General features: G+C 33.5%; 1 protein-coding gene across 8 annotated transcripts in view; it reads left to right on the forward strand.

Moving 5' to 3' along the window:
- The window catches only part of Ptpn13 (protein tyrosine phosphatase non-receptor type 13), a 198513-nt gene that overhangs the window by 66901 nt on the left and 112963 nt on the right, over positions 1-18649 (forward strand). For all 8 annotated transcript variants that reach the window (XM_071614406.1, XM_071614408.1, XM_071614410.1 and 5 more), the window contains exons 4-6: positions 3137-3202; positions 5780-5965; positions 9677-9764. In XM_071614406.1, the coding sequence (XP_071470507.1) occupies positions 3137-3202; positions 5780-5965; positions 9677-9764 (340 nt within the window). The remainder of the gene's footprint in view (positions 1-3136; positions 3203-5779; positions 5966-9676; positions 9765-18649) is intronic.

Genomic DNA, 18649 nt, shown 5'->3' on the forward strand with positions numbered 1-18649 from the left:
ACTTCCAAGAGTAAGCTTTTTAGTTCTTTTTAGGCTTTCAGAGGATTGGAACAGGCCGACTCAGGTTAGGAAGGGCAATCTGCTTTACTCAATCTACTGATTTAATGTTTATCTCATGCAAGATACCTCTATAGAAACACCAAGAATAATGTTTGATCAAGTATCTAGGCATCTCATGGAACAGTCATGTTGGCATGTACAATTAACCATTACACTGTATACATTGGTGATCAGCAAGCGCACAATTTCACAACCTAGTTTTGAGGATTTTTTTTGTCAATTTCATACGAAGATATATAAAAACTATTAACATGTAGTAACTCTTTTGGCATACTAAGAAGTAAATATAACAAAGAATCTTAAAGCACTGGCCATATCTGAAAAAAAATTCACAAATCAAAGTTAATGTAATTGAGTATGCAATTACTATTTTATGCTAATGTTAAGGAAAGTATTTTTCATATATGTGAAAAGTGTTTTTCATGTAAGAGTTGTTTTGCAAAAGTATTAACATACAAGCCTCATTGAAATGAAACCTAGAGAAGTTTGATACAGATCAAATGCATTATGCTATCATGTACTGCATGCACATTTAATTTAGCAGGTATGTATTAAATATCTACTATGTACAAGTTCTGTGTTAGTTACCTAAAGAGATACTAAGATTTGTTAAAAGTTGGGAGCAGTAGTGCATGCCTATATTCCCAGCTACTCTGGAGGCTGGGGCAGAAGGATCACAAGTTTGAGGCAACTTAGCAAGATGTGTCTCAAAATCAGAAAGAGGTGGGAATGTGGCTCAGAGGTAGAGTATCCCTGGGCTTAATCTCCAATACCAGAAAAATGAGAAGGAGAGAGAAAAAAGAATGTGTTCAAAAGACTCTTTCCCTCAAGAAAGACAAGAAAGAATCCAACTATAATACAAGAAAGTATTAGACAACTGCTTCATCAGAAATACAAACAAAACATAACTGTTATCTAAAAGAAAATACCCTATCCTGTTTAAAAGAATTTATATGACATATATAGTGGAAAACATCTGTGGCCTATCAATAATGGGTAAAACTGTCATCAACAAAGAAAAAGAAAACATATTTTTGGTGGACAAAAAAAGTTTACAAAAGGTGAGGAAGAAAAGGATGTATTTTTTCATCATAGAATTATCTAGTAATGCTGACGTGTTTAGATTGTGATAGGAAAAGGCGTGATGACAAGGAAAACCTGCCTGCAACATGGAAGTGGAGGCAGATCAGTAAGACTTGAAAGTCACAGCTTGGGTTTCTGAAAATTGGTAGTAATGAAAATACTTCAAAAGTGGAACCCATTTTTATTTATATATCTCAACAGTTTCTAAAGAGGATTTGAGACAGTCGATAGTATTAAAAAATAAAGGTAAGAAAATAGGAACAAAGAGCAATTACTTCCCAGTTTTTTGTTTTGTTTTGTTTGGAGGGTACTGGAGATTGAAACCAGGGGTGCTTTACCACTGAGCCACATCCCCAGACTTTTTAATTTTTATTTATTTTTTTATTTTTAAATTTTTATTGTTGGTTTTTCAAAACATATCTTATTTTGTAGATGAGGAGACTAGGGCACAGCTGCCAAGTGGCATTGTTGAGATGTGAATAGAATGAATCTGATTTCAGAGTCTGTGCCTTTAACTGGCATACAATGAATTCTGTCATGCCTATGGGACTAAGAAGATCAGGGAAAACTTTGGGGAACATGAGGCATTGAAAGAAATAGGTAGGAGCTGGAGGTTTGGAAATGGGGGCAAGGAATTTCAACTAGAGGGTAGAGATATTTTCTGTATGCCAACACATGTGGGATAGTCCTGTGACCTAGGATGAGGTCATCTGTTCCTTTTGCATGACTTCCTATGACTGTTAGACTCAATCTCCATTGAGAACAAATAAATAATAAAGATAAATAAATTAACCCATCACATTAAAAAAAAAAAAGAAAATAGGAACAGAGTGAAGTAAAGGCAAGAAAACAATGAAATTGGGGGAAAAGAAAAGATGGCTACTTATATATTTAACCATCTTCCATCTCAGCTGATACTGTGCTCTTTGTCTCACAGAAGAAAATACCAGCAATTGAGAGACACTTTCCCCAGGATCCAATTATTAGTTTGCCCATATAAACCTCCATTTTCTCTGCCTTCTTACTACAGGTGACCATCCATGCTCCTCTGTAAAGTTAACACTTCATCCATGCATTAGCTTCCAACTTCTTTCCCTCCAGCAATCTCTACTCTCCTGCAATTCTGGTTTTCCTTGTTGTATCATTCCTGTCAGCGTAAAAATATGTGCTACCCCCTCAATGTCCATTCTTTTAGAGGCAAACAACACAAAAGAAAACCCTTTCAATCTTGCTTTCTTTTTCTTGTACAACCCCACACAACCATAGTGAGAAAAATACTAAAGTTTTGTGAGAAAACAAGAGTTGCTGGTTGAAATGCAAAATTATCAAACTTCTCTGTAGGGGAATGTGACAATATGCATATCAAAACTTTATTTATAACTTCAGAGTCAATTCAAGAGAAATACCTGCATGTACCTATTGACATATCACAAGACTGACTGTTGAAACATTATTTATAACAGCAAAAGTTTGTAAAAATCTTATTTACCATTAAAAACAGATGAATAAAATAATGCTATTTTACATGATGAAATTCTGTGTAGCAATAAAAAAAAAAGATACGATTTCCAATCATTGATATAGAAATGTCTCTGTTGGTAAATTTAAAATGCAGGCTGCTAAATGCATTATGATTATACTAATACTGGAATTCATTATTACATATTTGAACATGCACACAGTATAACAATATAATTTGGTGCTGAGTAACTTTTAAATTTTGTAAAAGAAGAGGGATATAAGACTATATGCTCATATTTGCTTGACTTTGCATGAAGAAACTCTGGACTCATTATTAGAAAAAACATCTGTTTTAATAATTTCCAGTCTTATTTTCTGTTTTAAGCTCTCACATACTTTTATGCATACTTTTTTCCTTCTGTGAAATGTTTTTCTCAAATTACATGTTATAATTTCTTTAGAACAAAAAATATATAGCACTTTCTGTATTTTTTATTTTATTTCACCATAATTTTAAAAATTCTATTCCTAGATCCATATTTATTCTCTTGGAATGACATTGTATTGGGGGGCTGATCATGAAGTACCTCAGAGCCAAGTAAGTCAAGTTTTTACATTTGTACAGCATTTCTGTATTGTTTATTTATGTTGAAGAATGTCATACTTTCAATAATGAACTAACAAATATAAGTACAAACAAAATTATTTTTAAAAATATTTATAGAATTATAATATTTACCACCCAGGTTTCAACAATTTAGTCCATGATATGGAATTAGCCTCTTCAGAAATCATAGCAAGAGAAAGTGGGAGTATATTTTATTTCTTCCAATTTAATGACTGATAAGAGGAATTGTACATATCTTTGCTGATTCATTCTTACACTGAAAGTAGTATCCTTTTTTTGATGGGGGTGGGTACCAGGGATTAAACTCAGATTTAACCACTGAGCCACATCCCAGCCCATTTAATTTTTTTTAAATTTTGAGACTGGGTCTCACTAATTTATTTAGGGCCTCACTAAGTTGCCAAGGCTGGCCTCAAACTTGTCATCCTTCTGCCTCATCCTCCCAAGTTGCTGGGATTACAGCTGTGTACCACAGGGACCTGATAGTAGTACCCTTTTGATGCAAAAAGTAGAGTCTCTAATTTCGAGTACTTGGGAGGCTCAAGTACAGAAGTATCAGAAGTTTGGAATCAGCCTGGGAAGTTAAGCAAGACTGTCTCAAAAGAAAGAATTATTAAAAAAAAAAAAATGTCTGGGAATATATAGCTCAGCCTAGTACCACAAAGTGGAGGGTGGGGTGGGGATAGAAAGTAGCTCTGGCTCTGTCTCAGCCTATAGCACACAGAGCTTCATTACTTTTTCTCTACTCACTGCAGAATCATACTTAGCTACATCTGTAACAGCAGACACAGATATTGACACTTTTTCAGGTCTTGGACTTTGATAACTATTGGGCCACTTCTAGTTGTTATTTTCTAAAATAATTCTGATTCCTGAAGATTCAATATAAACATAGAAGTAGGTAGTAATTAAAAATTTAGAAATTCCTTTATTTCAGGAAAGCTAAGATACAATATTTAAAATTATGTTTTATTTTAGGCATTTAGACACCAAAACCAAAATAACTAGGTGTGTTTTATTATTAAATATTAGCAATAACAAATATGTTAGACTTTTACCCTAAAATTTGAACATCTTAAAATTCATGAAAGATAAATGATATTCTTCAACTTGGTTTGATTTAATTTTATAGCATGAAAAATACTATATACTTTCTCTCTCTTCTCAGTTTCAATTCTGTAAATATAAATGAGAAAGTGAGATTACTACTGGAAATATTAATGTTGTTTATGAAGATGCCTAGAACTTATATATAAAATATGATCATAGTCCTTAAAGTGGTTGTACCATTATATTCTTTTTTGATAACTAGAAATGAAGTAAATATCAATAATGAATAAGTTAGAGAGGAAAGATAAATGTATACTTTATGATCAGAATTCTTAATCATTTTGGAAATACTCCATATTAATTTAAAAGTACTTATTAAGTGTGTGTGTGTGTGTGTGTTGTATCAGACATTGTACTAGCCATTAGTACTATAGGTATTGAGGCCTGTGGAATCTATCAGAAGGTACAGTTGGCTAATTACAACATGATGTAGTGAATGCTGTGTTAGGGGAAATGGAGGGTGCTGTGGAAAAATAGAGTTGGGGTTTCTGATTAGACTTGAAGGGTTAGGGCAAGTATCTTAAAGGAAAATGCATCTAATCTGGGACCTACAGGATGAAATAATGCCTAAATAGATGGGAAGTGAAATGGTCATAGGGAAAACATTTATTTAAACAAAGTGACTATCAGTAATCGATGAGAATTCCAGTTGCTCTAATCCTTACCAGTCCTTTGTATTATTAGTCTTTTCATTTATTTGTGAGTAGATTTTTTTCTTTCTTCTCTCTCTTTCTTTCTCTGTCTCTTTTTTTGATGGCGCTGCCGATTGAACCCAGGGTCTCCCACATGTCAAGCACAGGCAGTACCACTGAGCTGCACCTCCAGCCCTGTAATGACTTTTTGTGGTGGTTTTATTTACACTTCTTAGTGAATAATGATGTGGACCACCCTTTCATGTGCTTATTGGCTATTTGGATATAATATTTCACAAATTGTGTTAACTAGTAAAAATAATCAAATGGTCTGGCTTCTCTGTTTCATGAGATAATGATAACTTGTATTTAAATGATCTTCAGTAATTGCAACATCTGAAAATCTTCAACCTTATTGTGGAAACATCAAATTATATTCATATAATTATAAAATATTAGAAATATTTTAGAAAATAGTTTGTTCCACACAAATGGCATGTATATATAAGAACTGTTTTCAAAATATTTGAATAACTGAAGAATTCCACTTGTTTACCAAAAAAGATAACAGGTTCTCTGTAATACTTCCTATCAGGGAAGATGTATATTAACCATATTTTGTTAATAATTTGTTTTATAATAGAAAAAGGTAGAACAAACAAGATATTTACTAATAGAGAAAGAACTCATTGCTCCAAGTATGTGAAGTACATTTGCTGTGATTTCTGAAATTGCTAGAATGGCTTTTCTCATATTAGAGGATTTACATACATTTATAGAAATGTTTTTCTTTCTTCATTTTTAGCCTATCAAGCTTGGAGATCATCTCAATAGCATACTGCTTGGAATGTGTGAGGATGTTATTTATGCTCGAGTTTCTGTTCGGACCGTCCTGGATGCTTGCAGTGCCCACATTAGGAATAGCAACTGTGCACCTTCATTTTCCTATGTGAAACAGTTGGTAAAACTCGTTCTGGGAAATCTTCCTGGGGTAAGCTACAGTTCCAATTGACCAATATAGTCATATTTTAAAATTAGTAGCACATCACAGAATTTTCTTTGAAGTTACTATATAGATAGCATTTTCTCAGTGGAGATTAGGAATAGGAAGTTGAATTTCTTATTCTAATGTTGTTTACTTGAAATAATATTAAATTTAGAAGCCCTTTGCAGGTACTTGGTCTCTTGCATTTTGTGAAAACTACTAGTAATTTATTCTAGAAAATATCATAGAATTATAACATATTTGAGATGGAAATGTCTGTTCTTGCCTCCTTTCTTAATTTTTTTCCCAATGAGCCCTTAAAGTGATTCTACCATTGTGAATACCTATAGAAAAGCATTAACATGCAAAGTGGGTTTTAGAAATATTTAAATGCTCTTCCTACTTCTTTATATTTCTTTCTTGTACACTCATTTGTCTGGATCTCATAGGTATTCCCCAGCCTTTCTCATCCTCTTTGGACCTTGCCATAGGGACAGTGGAAAGGATCCATGCTTGATCATGGTCATACTGCCCTAAGACTTGGACGTTCCCATTTTCTCTTGTCTTGGTCAGAGGAATCCTAAGAACAACACACTCTATATCTAATAATACCACTTCTGATCTGTGTCTCTTAACTCTCTCCTATCCCTTTATCCCTAGTTTGGATACTCCTTGGTCTCTGACATCTGATTTGTATCTAAACTCTTATCTTCTCTTTCCATTTAGTGTTATGGTCCCTCTGTGGTAGTCTCTTCTTCACTTGGGCTACAAATTTGTTGCTGTCACACAGTGTTCTTCCTGGCTTCTGCTTAATTTTTCATCCCTAGATGTTTATTTCCCTTATCTTAACTAGGACATTATGTGGCTGACAAGATATATCCAAATTCCATGTACTCTGCCAGCTGATGAGAAATAGAGATCTTCTAGACAAGCAGTTCATAAACTATCTCCCATTAAACTTTTGTGTTTCTGTAGTGGAGGGAAATGGAGATAGTAAAGGCTGAATGATTGGCCTTCTTGGCTGCCTTTTTTCCCCTCTTTAACTAGGTTAGCTCCTGTTTTATTTCTGCATGTTCCTTTTTTTTTTTTTTTGTGAATAAAAGTGAAGCTACAAAAAATATATGAAAGTCCTTTATCCAGACCAAAATTTCCCACATTGTTACAAATGTATTTTTGTTTTAAAAATTCTTCTATGATCAGATAAACTTAAGAAAAAACTGCATAAGGGAAATTAAAGGTATTTTCATTGCTGAATTTCTCAGTCTTTAATATGCTACACTGTGTTACTAACCTTCAAGAATAAGCATATAGATGAAATATTTCCCAAACTTATTTTATTCCTGGAGGTTTTTTTATAATAGAACTTTTGATAATACTGATATTCTATAAAATCACTTCCCTTTATAGATGAGAAAATTGAGACCCAAACAGTTTCACAGTAGTCAGTATGGGAATCTTTTATTACACCACACCTTCTATGAGATATTTGTGTTCTTTTCTGATTTTACTTGTATAGTAAAATCACTGAAAATATTTTTTTCTTCTGTCTTCCCATGAAGAAGTATTTCTCCATAGAAATTCTATTACCTTATCCAATAATTGCCTGTTACAAAAAAGATCTCCATTCCTTGAAGGTTTAGCATTTAATTCAGTTTATTATAATATTTATTGCTTATCTAATTATGAAACCTGTACTAGAAACTTGTATTAGAGATATGTTTTTGAATCAAGTAGTTGATTTAGGGGCTCTTAAGTGCTATAACCACTTGTTTAATTATAAAATACAAACAAGGCTATGAAAAGTAACAACAAAAATATTAAAACTAAGCTGGTGTGGTGGCACACACCTGTAATTCCAGCAGCTCTGGAGGCTGAGGCAAAGGATGACAAGTTCAAAGCCAGTCTCAGCAAGGCACTAAGCAACTCAGTAAGACCCCATCTCTAAATAAAATACAAAATAAGGCTGGAGATGTGTGGCTCAGTGGTTGAATGCCCCTGAATTTAATACCCAATAATTCCCCCCAAATAAGTTAAAACTATGAGATCTGAGGGGAATGGAGATAAGTCAAAACTATAATAAATATAGCACTTAGAAAGAAGTAGCATTTTGACGTAGATTCTGTAGGCTAGATAGAGTAATCTCAGCAGAGCAATGAACCTAGATAAATGATGTGAAATGGGAAGGAGTAGTGTATAGGGGGGAATAGAAATAAGTCTGGTACAAGGTGTGCTGAGTAGTGTTTTAGTGGGAGAAAAGAAGAGAGGGTCCTTTGGAATCATCATGTAGAGAACCTGCCTTTACATGAAGGCATATTTTTAGGAACTTTTATAATATACCCCACCTTTCAATTGTTCTTCACCTCTTGCACAGAATAACTCAATAGCTGTGTTTACTTTGTGCCACACAGGTGTGCTGCATGTTTTATATGCATTATCATATTTTTTCATCATAAGAAAACCCACCCTAGAGATACTTTCATCCTCATTTTAATGATGATGAAACTAAGACTCGGAAGGATTGTGTAACTTGCCCATGACATGTATAATAAATTACAGAGAAATAATCAGAACCTGGGTCTCTGACCCAAAGCCAATGCTTTTAGCTGTTATCTTCCCCTGAAACTGTTACTGCCTCCAGTAACTCACAGAATCAGTCTTTCACTACTGTGAAATTCACTGGAAGTGACCAAATTCCTATTTAAGATTAATATAGCATAGCATTAGTTTAAGATGAATTATAGTAAGCCAGCAGGCCTCCTTTTAGTTCTTCCAATGTTACAATATTTTCACCTCAATTTTTCTCATTGATAAGATAGGAATTTTAACACTTACCATCCACTCTTATCTCTGAACAGTTGTGAAGATGATTATTTCAGTGTTAATGAGCTGCTTTAAGGTTCTTAAAATTATCCCAATTTATCTGTAACATGGGGATAATAATATTTACCATATAAGGTTGTGAATCTTTGTTAAATTATAAAGATTTTAAAGCTCTTAAGGCAATGCCTAGTGCACATAGTACCTGTTGAATTAACAACAGCTGTTATTAATAGCTGCCTCAACATAGGAATTCCCAAGTATATAGAATGTTCACTGTCTTTTCTGTCACAGCACAGTGTAATCTGCATTAACATGATTTATGCAATTTAAAGGATAATATTATTTCAGAAATATTTGCATGTAATTCTTCTTATAGTTAGGAAATAGATCCCTGAAAATATTACTATAGATAGGTTTTTAATTCATAATCAAACAAATTTCACAATTGGAGGAATATTAACATTCATATGGGGTGTGTGTGTGTGTGTGTGTGTGTGTGTATAAGCATTTGGTATGGTGTTAAATTTAAGTAACTTTTCTTCACCATTTTCTTTCCTTCCATTTTCTATCTCCATGTTTCTTCTCTATTTGCTCATCTGAGTAAACCGATTTCTAGCTTTTCATTCTTCATAATGTGGAGTTTGACTAATTTGACATGCTTTATTTTAAACAAATATCCTTGGTTAAAATTACTGATGTTTGAGACTACTACCCATTTTGTTGTAAAGGAGATTCAAAAGAGCATTGATTTAGATTTGTCATTTGCCAATATGTCCATTTAGTTGAAAGACCTAGAATATCTCGAATTGTCTAATTAGTGTTATTCTGTAGACAATTACCATGAAAATAAAAGGGAGATTGTTTTGTCAAACTTGATTTTTGATTACCTATATACAGACGGACCAGCTTTCCCGTAACAGTGAACAAAAGCCTGATAGAAGCCAGGCTATTCGAGACCGATTGAGAGGAAAAGGATTACCAACAGGTAAGAGCATATTAATAGGAAATTTTTAGACTTTAGCTTTATTCTACTGTTTCTTTTATAAAATCATACTTATCTGAGTTGGAAATCTAATAATTGTGATTATGATTAGTTATAATATCAGGATGCAAAGTGGAGGCAGAGAACAAACACTAACTACATTAATAAATAAATCCACTAAAGTTATGCAGAAAATATTAGTACAGTCAGGATTCCCACAGCAAATTATTTATCTTTCCAATATTGTATTATCACTTACTTATCATAACATTTTATATTAAAATATCAAGCATGACCAAATGAATAAATATTTATGAATATAAACGTTACTGAAGCAAAAATTTCAGAAAGCAGCATCATTCTTACTACACACTGATATTTTACATTCTATATTTTTCCTCATACTGGAGATGAACCCAGGAGCATTCTACCAGTGAGTTCCATCTCTGATCCTTTTTTTTATTTTTTAAGTTTCCAGATAGGATCTTAATATATAGCCAAGGCTGACCTTGAACTTGCAATCCTCATGCTTCAGCCTCACCAGCAACTGGGATTACAGGCATATGCCATTGTGCCCAACTCTATTTCCCTTTTTTAAATGCTAGTCACAGTCCATTAAATTGATTTCATAATTCATTTCATTACTTGCAGTTATCAATACTTCCATAAATTATATGCATAGTAAATAAAAACGAATGATAAATAGTGGTTTTGTTATTTTCCAATAGCATTATAAAATTATGGGTCCTATAATAAGTGGTATGTAGATTTTTAAAAAAGAAATGCATGGAAATTCTCAACACTTGAAATAAAAATGGAAGAAATAAAATTTTCTGTGATAATTTTTTTTCAGTGTTGAGTTTCAGACTTGGCTTATTTATAAAATGGACTTTTGATTTTGCTGATTATCTTCACCCTTTTTACTTCTCATCAAGCAATACTAGAAATAGTAATCTAAACATTCGGAGTTTTTTGGTGAAGTATTTTGTCCATAGATCTTGGGGCAAGAGAGAAGTAAATGTAAAGACAGCTTAAATATTTGCTAATAAAATATTCTACTTAATATTATCTGATAAAATATTTAAAAGTTAACATTTCTAAGTTTTGATTTAATCAGGTAATCAGCACACACCTATCTTACTTACAAACTTGTGAGAAACTCTCTTTGTGAAAATTAGATACGTAATGTGGACCAAATGTTTTGCAGAGTTCCCCACTCTCACCTCTGAGAAAGAGTGTCCCCTTCTACAGAAGGTGCTTAAAGAAGGTGCTATTACCCTTCTCAAGAAGCCAAAGAAAAGAAGTAAAATTGTTTCTGGTGGAGAGTTTCTGTAGTGGTGCAGTTAGTTGTCTGTTTTCATGCTTCATTTTATTGCTGTGAATAAGGATTATTTTTCTGAAAATATATTGCAGTCTTCACATCAAGAATATTTATTTCTGGTTAGTTCAAGTTTCTTTTCTAATACACATATTATTACTAGTTTCTGTGTGGGTAAAAATTACAGCATGGACTTTGTCTAATTTACAATGTTTTAATGGCAAGTTAAACATTTTTAATCATTTCTTACAAGTGTTTCCTTTACAATACTTATTTCTCTGTGTATATATGGACAAATTTTCCTATAGGTAAGAATCCAATTTTCTTTTTGTTGTAATAGGATTTGAAATAGGATACAATATGAACCTCAGTGCTAAGAATAACTGCAAATGGATAATTCACCAAATTTCCAAATTTATATTTTAGAACTAACAACAGAAAATTATAGACAAATGTCAAGAGCAAGGTGAAAGAATCTTTTTTCAAGGAGTCATAATGAATACTTAAATAAGTGAAACATAGATTGTTTCTTTTATCCTGTCTCCCTTTCCTCCCCCCTTCCAATGCCTCCCACCCCTTACCCTCACACCTGTCTACCTTCCCTTTCTCTACCCCCCCAACACCTCCTACCCCTTGCCCTCACAGCTGTCTACCCTCCCTCCATTATTTCCCTTTCCTGTTCTTTCTCTACTCTCTTTCCAGAGTTCCCTACCACTATCTGCTACTGCTACTTAAGTAGCCATGTTATGGAACTGAAGTTTGTTTGTTACTTGCTGATTTATTAAATACAATTTTATATTATGAATGATTAATTTTATAGATAGTTTATACATTTTTGCTAAGAATAAAAACTTCATCTATGCATACATACACATAGATATACTTGTGTGTGTGTGTGTGTGTGTGCGTTTACCTCCTATTCCCCATCCATCATAGGTCTATAGAAAGAAAAATCACTTGTGCCATATTTAGTTAGCCAAATTTTAAATATTATCATATGTTAACATATTTAGATTATATTGCTTTTGGAGATTCAGAATCTTTTTTCTCCTCTCTTTTGCATTACTGAGGATTAAACCTAGGGCCTCGCACATGCTTGGCAACTGTTTTGTTACTGAACAACATGTCTAGCTAGCCCTTTTAAAAATTTTTTTAAATTTTGAGGTAGGGTTTGGCTAAATTGCCCAGACTGCTTCAGACTTGTGATTCTCCTGCTATAGCTTCCCATGTAGCTGGGATTATGAGGTGGGTGCCACCATGCCCAGCTGTGATTCAGAATCTTAATTTTACAGACATTAATTGTTATACAGTATTTTAGAGGTAGTAATTAGAGATTCAGTTGAATCTATACCTACTCCATCATATACCTTTAATAGCAGGCTACTTACATATATACATATATACATATATTTTTAATAAGATGTATTTATAGACATTAAGCTTTCTGGACACATAGATGCTAGGAATAGGGAAAGCCTGGTACATTAAGTACATTAGTTTTTGTACATGTTCAATGAATATTTATTGATTGAATGGAAATAAGATTTATGAAAACATTACACATAATATAACATTTGTAATATAATTCTTTAATAGTTTATTAAAGAAATATGTGAAACTATGATGGATTGATTGATTTAACCTGTTTTAAACATTAAGCTATATGCAAGTAAAACGAAAATTTAAGTAGTTCAGTGTCTTGGCTCATATTATTAGACCATTTTCTTATTATAACAATAAACACATCAGAAGTTTTAAAACAAATTTTTTATTAAAATCCCAAGCAGATATTTAATTGGTTTTATTGCAGTAAAAACACTTAGCCTGGGATCTGCCCTCTTAACTCAGTTTTATGTGTGCAACCCAGAAGTGTTAACTGTATTAAACCAAATTTTAATGCCTTTTATTTGTGACTTTTGTTTTTATACCAAAAGGAAGATTTAGTGTTGCTTCTAAAATCTCTTTAGAATTCTTATGATCAGTAGACTATGCAAATGCAGGGCATAAAAGTATAGCTATAACAAATTTATAAATCTACAGAAGGTGCTTAACAGGCTATCCATAGATTTTATTCTCTGATATGACTATTAGAGAATAAAATCTTTATTGCAGAATGAAATATCCCCTATATCTCAACTCAAAAGAATTTGTAAGGAATTACAATTAGTCACTCAGGATAAACCAAATTTTGTTTATGTTTATATTTTGGGGTAAAATTAGAGGTATTTGACCTTTAAATTACAGTCTTGTTTAGATCAAATGTAACAGAAGAGGATTCTTCAGACCATTTTACCCATTGCTTTCCACATTAGTATTACACAGAAGCTCTTTTAATTTACTTTTTACAAACTTATAAAACCTGTTTCAAATACAGAATCAACATAAATATACTAATTATAGCCATTACTACATAGAAGCAATTAGCAGGTAATAGTAAATGGTATATACTAATTTTAAAAAGTTGAAGAAAGAATTACATTTGAAGAAGAAATATTCTTCTATGCCACTGGCATTACTTTTGGTCACAACTAGTTAACTCACAGTGGTCACTTGGAGCAAAGCAACATTGTTATCCCAATTTGGTAGTAAAGCATTTTCTTCAATGTGTACCTATCTGAAATGTTTCTGTAAGGATGTTCTTTGTGTATTAGGCTCCTGACCTTATTTTCAATAAAGAAAATGTCAAGATGGGCAATGAGACATAGATTAGATTTAAAAGTAGTAAGCAAATTTAGGAATAGTGCTTTATACCTAGTGACCTAATTGTTCATCTAATGTTTAAATAAAAATTTTCACCTATGAAAAATGACCTTCAGGGCCTGGGGTTGTGGCTCAGTGGTAGAGGGCTCGCCTAACATGTGTGAGGCACTGGGTTCAATCCTTAGCACCACATTAAAAAAAATAAATAAACAAACAAAATAAAGGTATTGTGTCCATCTACAACTGGAAAAAAAAAAAAAAAAAAGAAAGAAAGAAAGAAAAGAAAGATGACCTTCACGGTTGTCTCCTTATATCTTACCTCTGAAATCCATCACAAAAGCTAGGCTCTACACAAGTGGGCTAACTGCTCCTACTCCGTTATTTAATACTGCTAGTGCTGATAAAATGGCCTCTGTAAGCAGAAAGAAATCAAACATTTCCTGCCAAATTTAAGATGGAAACCTACACCATGACCAGATCAGCATGATAGTGCTTCAGAACTTTGGCATATTGATAATATCATGTTTCTTTTTGTTATGTACTTGAACACATTTGTGAGGAGATGAGGAATGAGGGGCCTCTTTTAGTATTTAAATGTAATTTTGATGTTCACTTCTAAGAGATGCTGTAAATGTTTGAGTCTGTGAGGGGAAAGGTGAATAATGATATCCAACTAAGGATAATGTTGATCACACATATAACAAAAATAGTTAAGACATAGTGTACCTTATAAGGAAGTTTTTTCCCAGTTGAAAATAAATGGAATATGTTCTATCATGAAGACTTTTTTATGCTCCTAAAATCTTTTATTTGTAGTTCTTCAATATATATTTATTGTTCTCTATTTTGATTTTTGCAAGCTGTGCATTCTCCAAAGGAAAATGTTTATGGTCTCATTTTAAATTTGGATGCTTATAATTGTGTATAGTTTAATGTTGGTTGTAAACTCTTTCTGAACTCAGAGCCTCCCCTATGAGATGAAAAATACACTTGTAGTCATCATTTAGCCTATTTTAAACAATGTGAGACTTTTTATTACAGAAAAAAAATTCTAAAACTTTTATGAGAAATATCTTGAACTTTGGTTTCATTATTTCCTTTCAAAAGAACTTTTAAATCCCCTCTCAGTAGATAATCACATGCTTAGGAAGATAAAGCAAAAATAGAAAAGGGAGGCAAAATTTAGAATTTTAAGTTATTCTTGTTCAGAAGAGCTCAAAATAGTTCATGTGGATTAGTTCAGTTTGCCCTATCATCTCTACAAAAAAGGTCTAATAAATTATATACATATTTTTTAGATGAAGGAAATGACAAACATGGAAATTGAATGGCTTGCCCAAACTCGTGGATTGAATGGAAAGCTAGAATTAAAACCCAGGCTAGGCACAGTAGTGCACATCTGTAATCCCAGCGGATTGGGAGGCTGAGGCAGGAGGATTGTGAGTTCAAAGCCAGCCTCAGCAAAAGCAAGGTGTCTCAATGAAACCCTGTCTCTAAATAAAATACAAAATAGGGCTAAGAATGTGGCTCAGTGGTCAAGTGCTCCCCCCCCGCCCCCCCGCAACTGGGGATTTAATCCAGGGGCAATTTACAACTGAGCTACATTTCCAGCCCTTTTTATTTCTTATTTTGAGACAGGGTCTCACTAAGTTGCTTAGGGACTTGCTAAATTGCTGAGGCTGACCTTGAACTTGGAATCCTTCTGCCTCAGCCACACCAACCACTGGGATTACAGGTATACACCATCATGCCTTTGATAGTAATTTTGCTACCTAAATTGGATTTTAAAGGTTTTTAAATATTGTACAATCAATCAATTCTACTGTATTCTTTTGGAATCATTTTTATTGGAACTGGAAATATAGAACAAGTACAATAAAGTCTTTATGTGTTTTTTTCCACTTTGGGTAGAAGTGGGGGAAGTTAGTGGGAGTGATGACAGATACATAATATAATGGATAATTTTTATACAGTGAGGCAAGAGCTTAACATATGTCCACAGGCTCTATGTATATAGTGTAAGGAGCACCTGGGTCAGGATGGGCAAACATCAGGAAATGTTCCTTCTGTCTGAAATAATTCAAGAATAGCTCCATTGGCACTGCTTTCAGCAAAAGCATTAGCATAATTTCTTGTGATCAAAATTAGATTAGTGCAGAATTTTTCCCTAATGCTTTAACAACATAAAGCAACTATGACTCTATATAATACAGTCACTTTATTTAATAAGATTTATAATTGTCAGAATTACATTATTATTATTAATACGTATCATTAACAGGACAAAAATTCAGTGCTACTCCTGCCAGATAGGAATATTTGATTTAAGAATGGCAGGTTCGTAATGGCTGAAATCCACCTCTCCACCATGCACCTATGTGCTTACTTAAAGATATATCTTCTTTTCCTTCAAAAAGCGAGCAAAAGCAGTCTTAGGCTAATAGATCTAGTAGAGAAACTACTCTCAAAATATCTTCCCTACTGCTTCCTTTTTCTTCTTGCATCTACTTGGTTTCTTCCTTGAATGCTTTCATGTCTCATAGCTCTTAGAATTTTATTTAGACCATCTTTGTTAGACTTATCACTAATTTCATACTTCCTCAAATTTTTGCCCAGTTTCCTGAGGAGTTTCACCACTTTTCCCACCTTTCTTCCTTTCTAGTTTCTCTTTACATTTCACCAATCTCTTTCTTAGATCTGTTGGCCACCAGAAAGACCTTAATTATGACTCAGAATCATCTGTTGTAAGGAATAGTCACGAGACTTTAAGTTAGCTACTATAATATGATTTTCAAAATTAGAAAGCAAATTGAACCATAGTTAAATTTGACATATTTTATAGAATCATAGCACAAAGGTATTGCAAACTTTTAAGTGAATTATTCTCATTTTTATTTGTACTGTTTTGTAAAATTTAAAATGACAACTTCTTGGACTTTCAGTAAACATGTACTGAAATATTTTCATATCCAATTAATTTGAATTAATACAATAAAATCCCAGCATCTACAAGAGCCATCTAATTAGCATTTAGTTTGGGACCTTATACACCTAGTTAGAAGACATGACTCTCTTAAGATACTATTGCCTAGCTGGGCACAGTGGCACACACATGTAATCCTAGCAGTTAGGGAGGCAGAGGCAGGAGGTTTACGAGTTCAAAGCCAGCCTCAGCAAAAGTGAGGCGCTGAGCAACTCATTGAGACCCTTTCTCTAAATAATATACAAAATAGAGCTGAGGATGTGGCTCAGTGGTCCAGTGGCCCCGAGTTTAATCCCTGGTACCAAAAAAAAAAAAAAAAAAAAAAACCCAAAAAACAAACAAACAAAAAAAAACCACCACCAACAAAAAAAACCCACTGTGGCCCATTAATGTCCTGTCAGTAAACACTAATGACATAAAAAGAGCATTGTACATTTACCTATTACAAGAGGAATAGACTCATGATGCATTTTAGGTGATCTGTTCATATTACAATGAGGTTAGGGTAGAGTTCTTTGAGGAAGTCATATTTAAAATAAAACTAAAGGATGAGAAGCAACTAGTTGTGAGAAAAGTTTGGAGCAGTGTTGAAAGCAGTGGGAAGGTCTGTACAAAGGCACTTATGTATAAGAGAGCGTAACAGAAAAACCTGTAGCCTGGTTGGAATAAGGGAAATAGATATGCAACTAAAGAAGATTCAAGTAGCAGACCTGAAAGGAGGTGAGACTTGATTTAAAACACATTAATATGCCTCATTAAACAGGATAGTGATATCACAGAATTTGCATTTTTAAAAGATAGTTCTGGCTGCTGAATGGAAGATAGCTGAGTAAGAAAAGTAGAAAGAAGCAGCAGGTGGCCTATTTGGAGTTCCCTGCAGTCATCTTACCAAGCAATAACTTTAATTGGGAATAAAGTGATGGCAGTGGAATTGGAAGTAGTCATACAGAGTACCAGCACTTAGTGATGGATGTGATATGGGGACAAAGAAAGATGAAATAATGAATCCTGTTACGGGTGGTATCCATATTTCTCTTTGGAGCAATCAGTTGGATAACAGAGCCAATGACTCTAATAGTAAAGACTGAAGTAAAGACTTTGGAGAATGTGGGAAACAAAAAATCAATTTTAAGTATGTTTCTTTTGAGGTACTTCTGAAGTACCCTAGCAGAAGTACCAATTATGAAAGACTGGAGCTCCCAGAATAAGTTGATGCCAAGAATATAAATTGGGGAGTATCAGGGGATAGATGACATTTAAAACCTTGTTTATGAGGATAAAAGGAAAAAGTAGAGGAGGTGGAAATGAAGTTCTAAAACTAATACCTGAGGAAATCCAACCCATTTGGATTTCCAGGAGAGGAGAAGGAAAAAGCAAACAATAAGAGCGAACAGTTTGAGAGGTAGAAGGAATGCTTTTAAAGGGTTGAAAGTGATTTGGTAATGGATAGTCATCAATGTCAGTTGTCACTGAGAAGTCAGATATGGAGAAAAACGTGTCCATCGGATATGGTAATGTGGAGATCATTGGTGATACATACTGAGGGTTGTTGCCAAGGTGTGAACTAATTGGCAGTTGACTAAAGTTGGTAGAAAAATGAATGGGAAGTAAGAAATTTGAGACAGCAGTAGCTAGAGAGAAATGTGGTAACGTGTAAGGAATTTTACTTAAGTTGGTTTGTTCATGGGTGATATTAGATTATGTTTGTATACTAATGAAAATGGTGATTAAAAGGGGAACAATGAAGATACAAGCATAGAGCTAACCAAAGTTAACCAAAGAAGAAAAATCTTTGATAAAGTAAAAAGAGAAGGAAATCCTGAATGCATATTTGGAATTGGCCTTCAACTTCCTCTGAGACAATAGGAGAAAGATCTGCAGGCACAG

Source organism: Marmota flaviventris, chromosome 7 (genome assembly GCF_047511675.1).
Source record: "Marmota flaviventris isolate mMarFla1 chromosome 7, mMarFla1.hap1, whole genome shotgun sequence".
Lineage (NCBI taxonomy): Eukaryota > Metazoa > Chordata > Mammalia > Rodentia > Sciuridae > Marmota > Marmota flaviventris.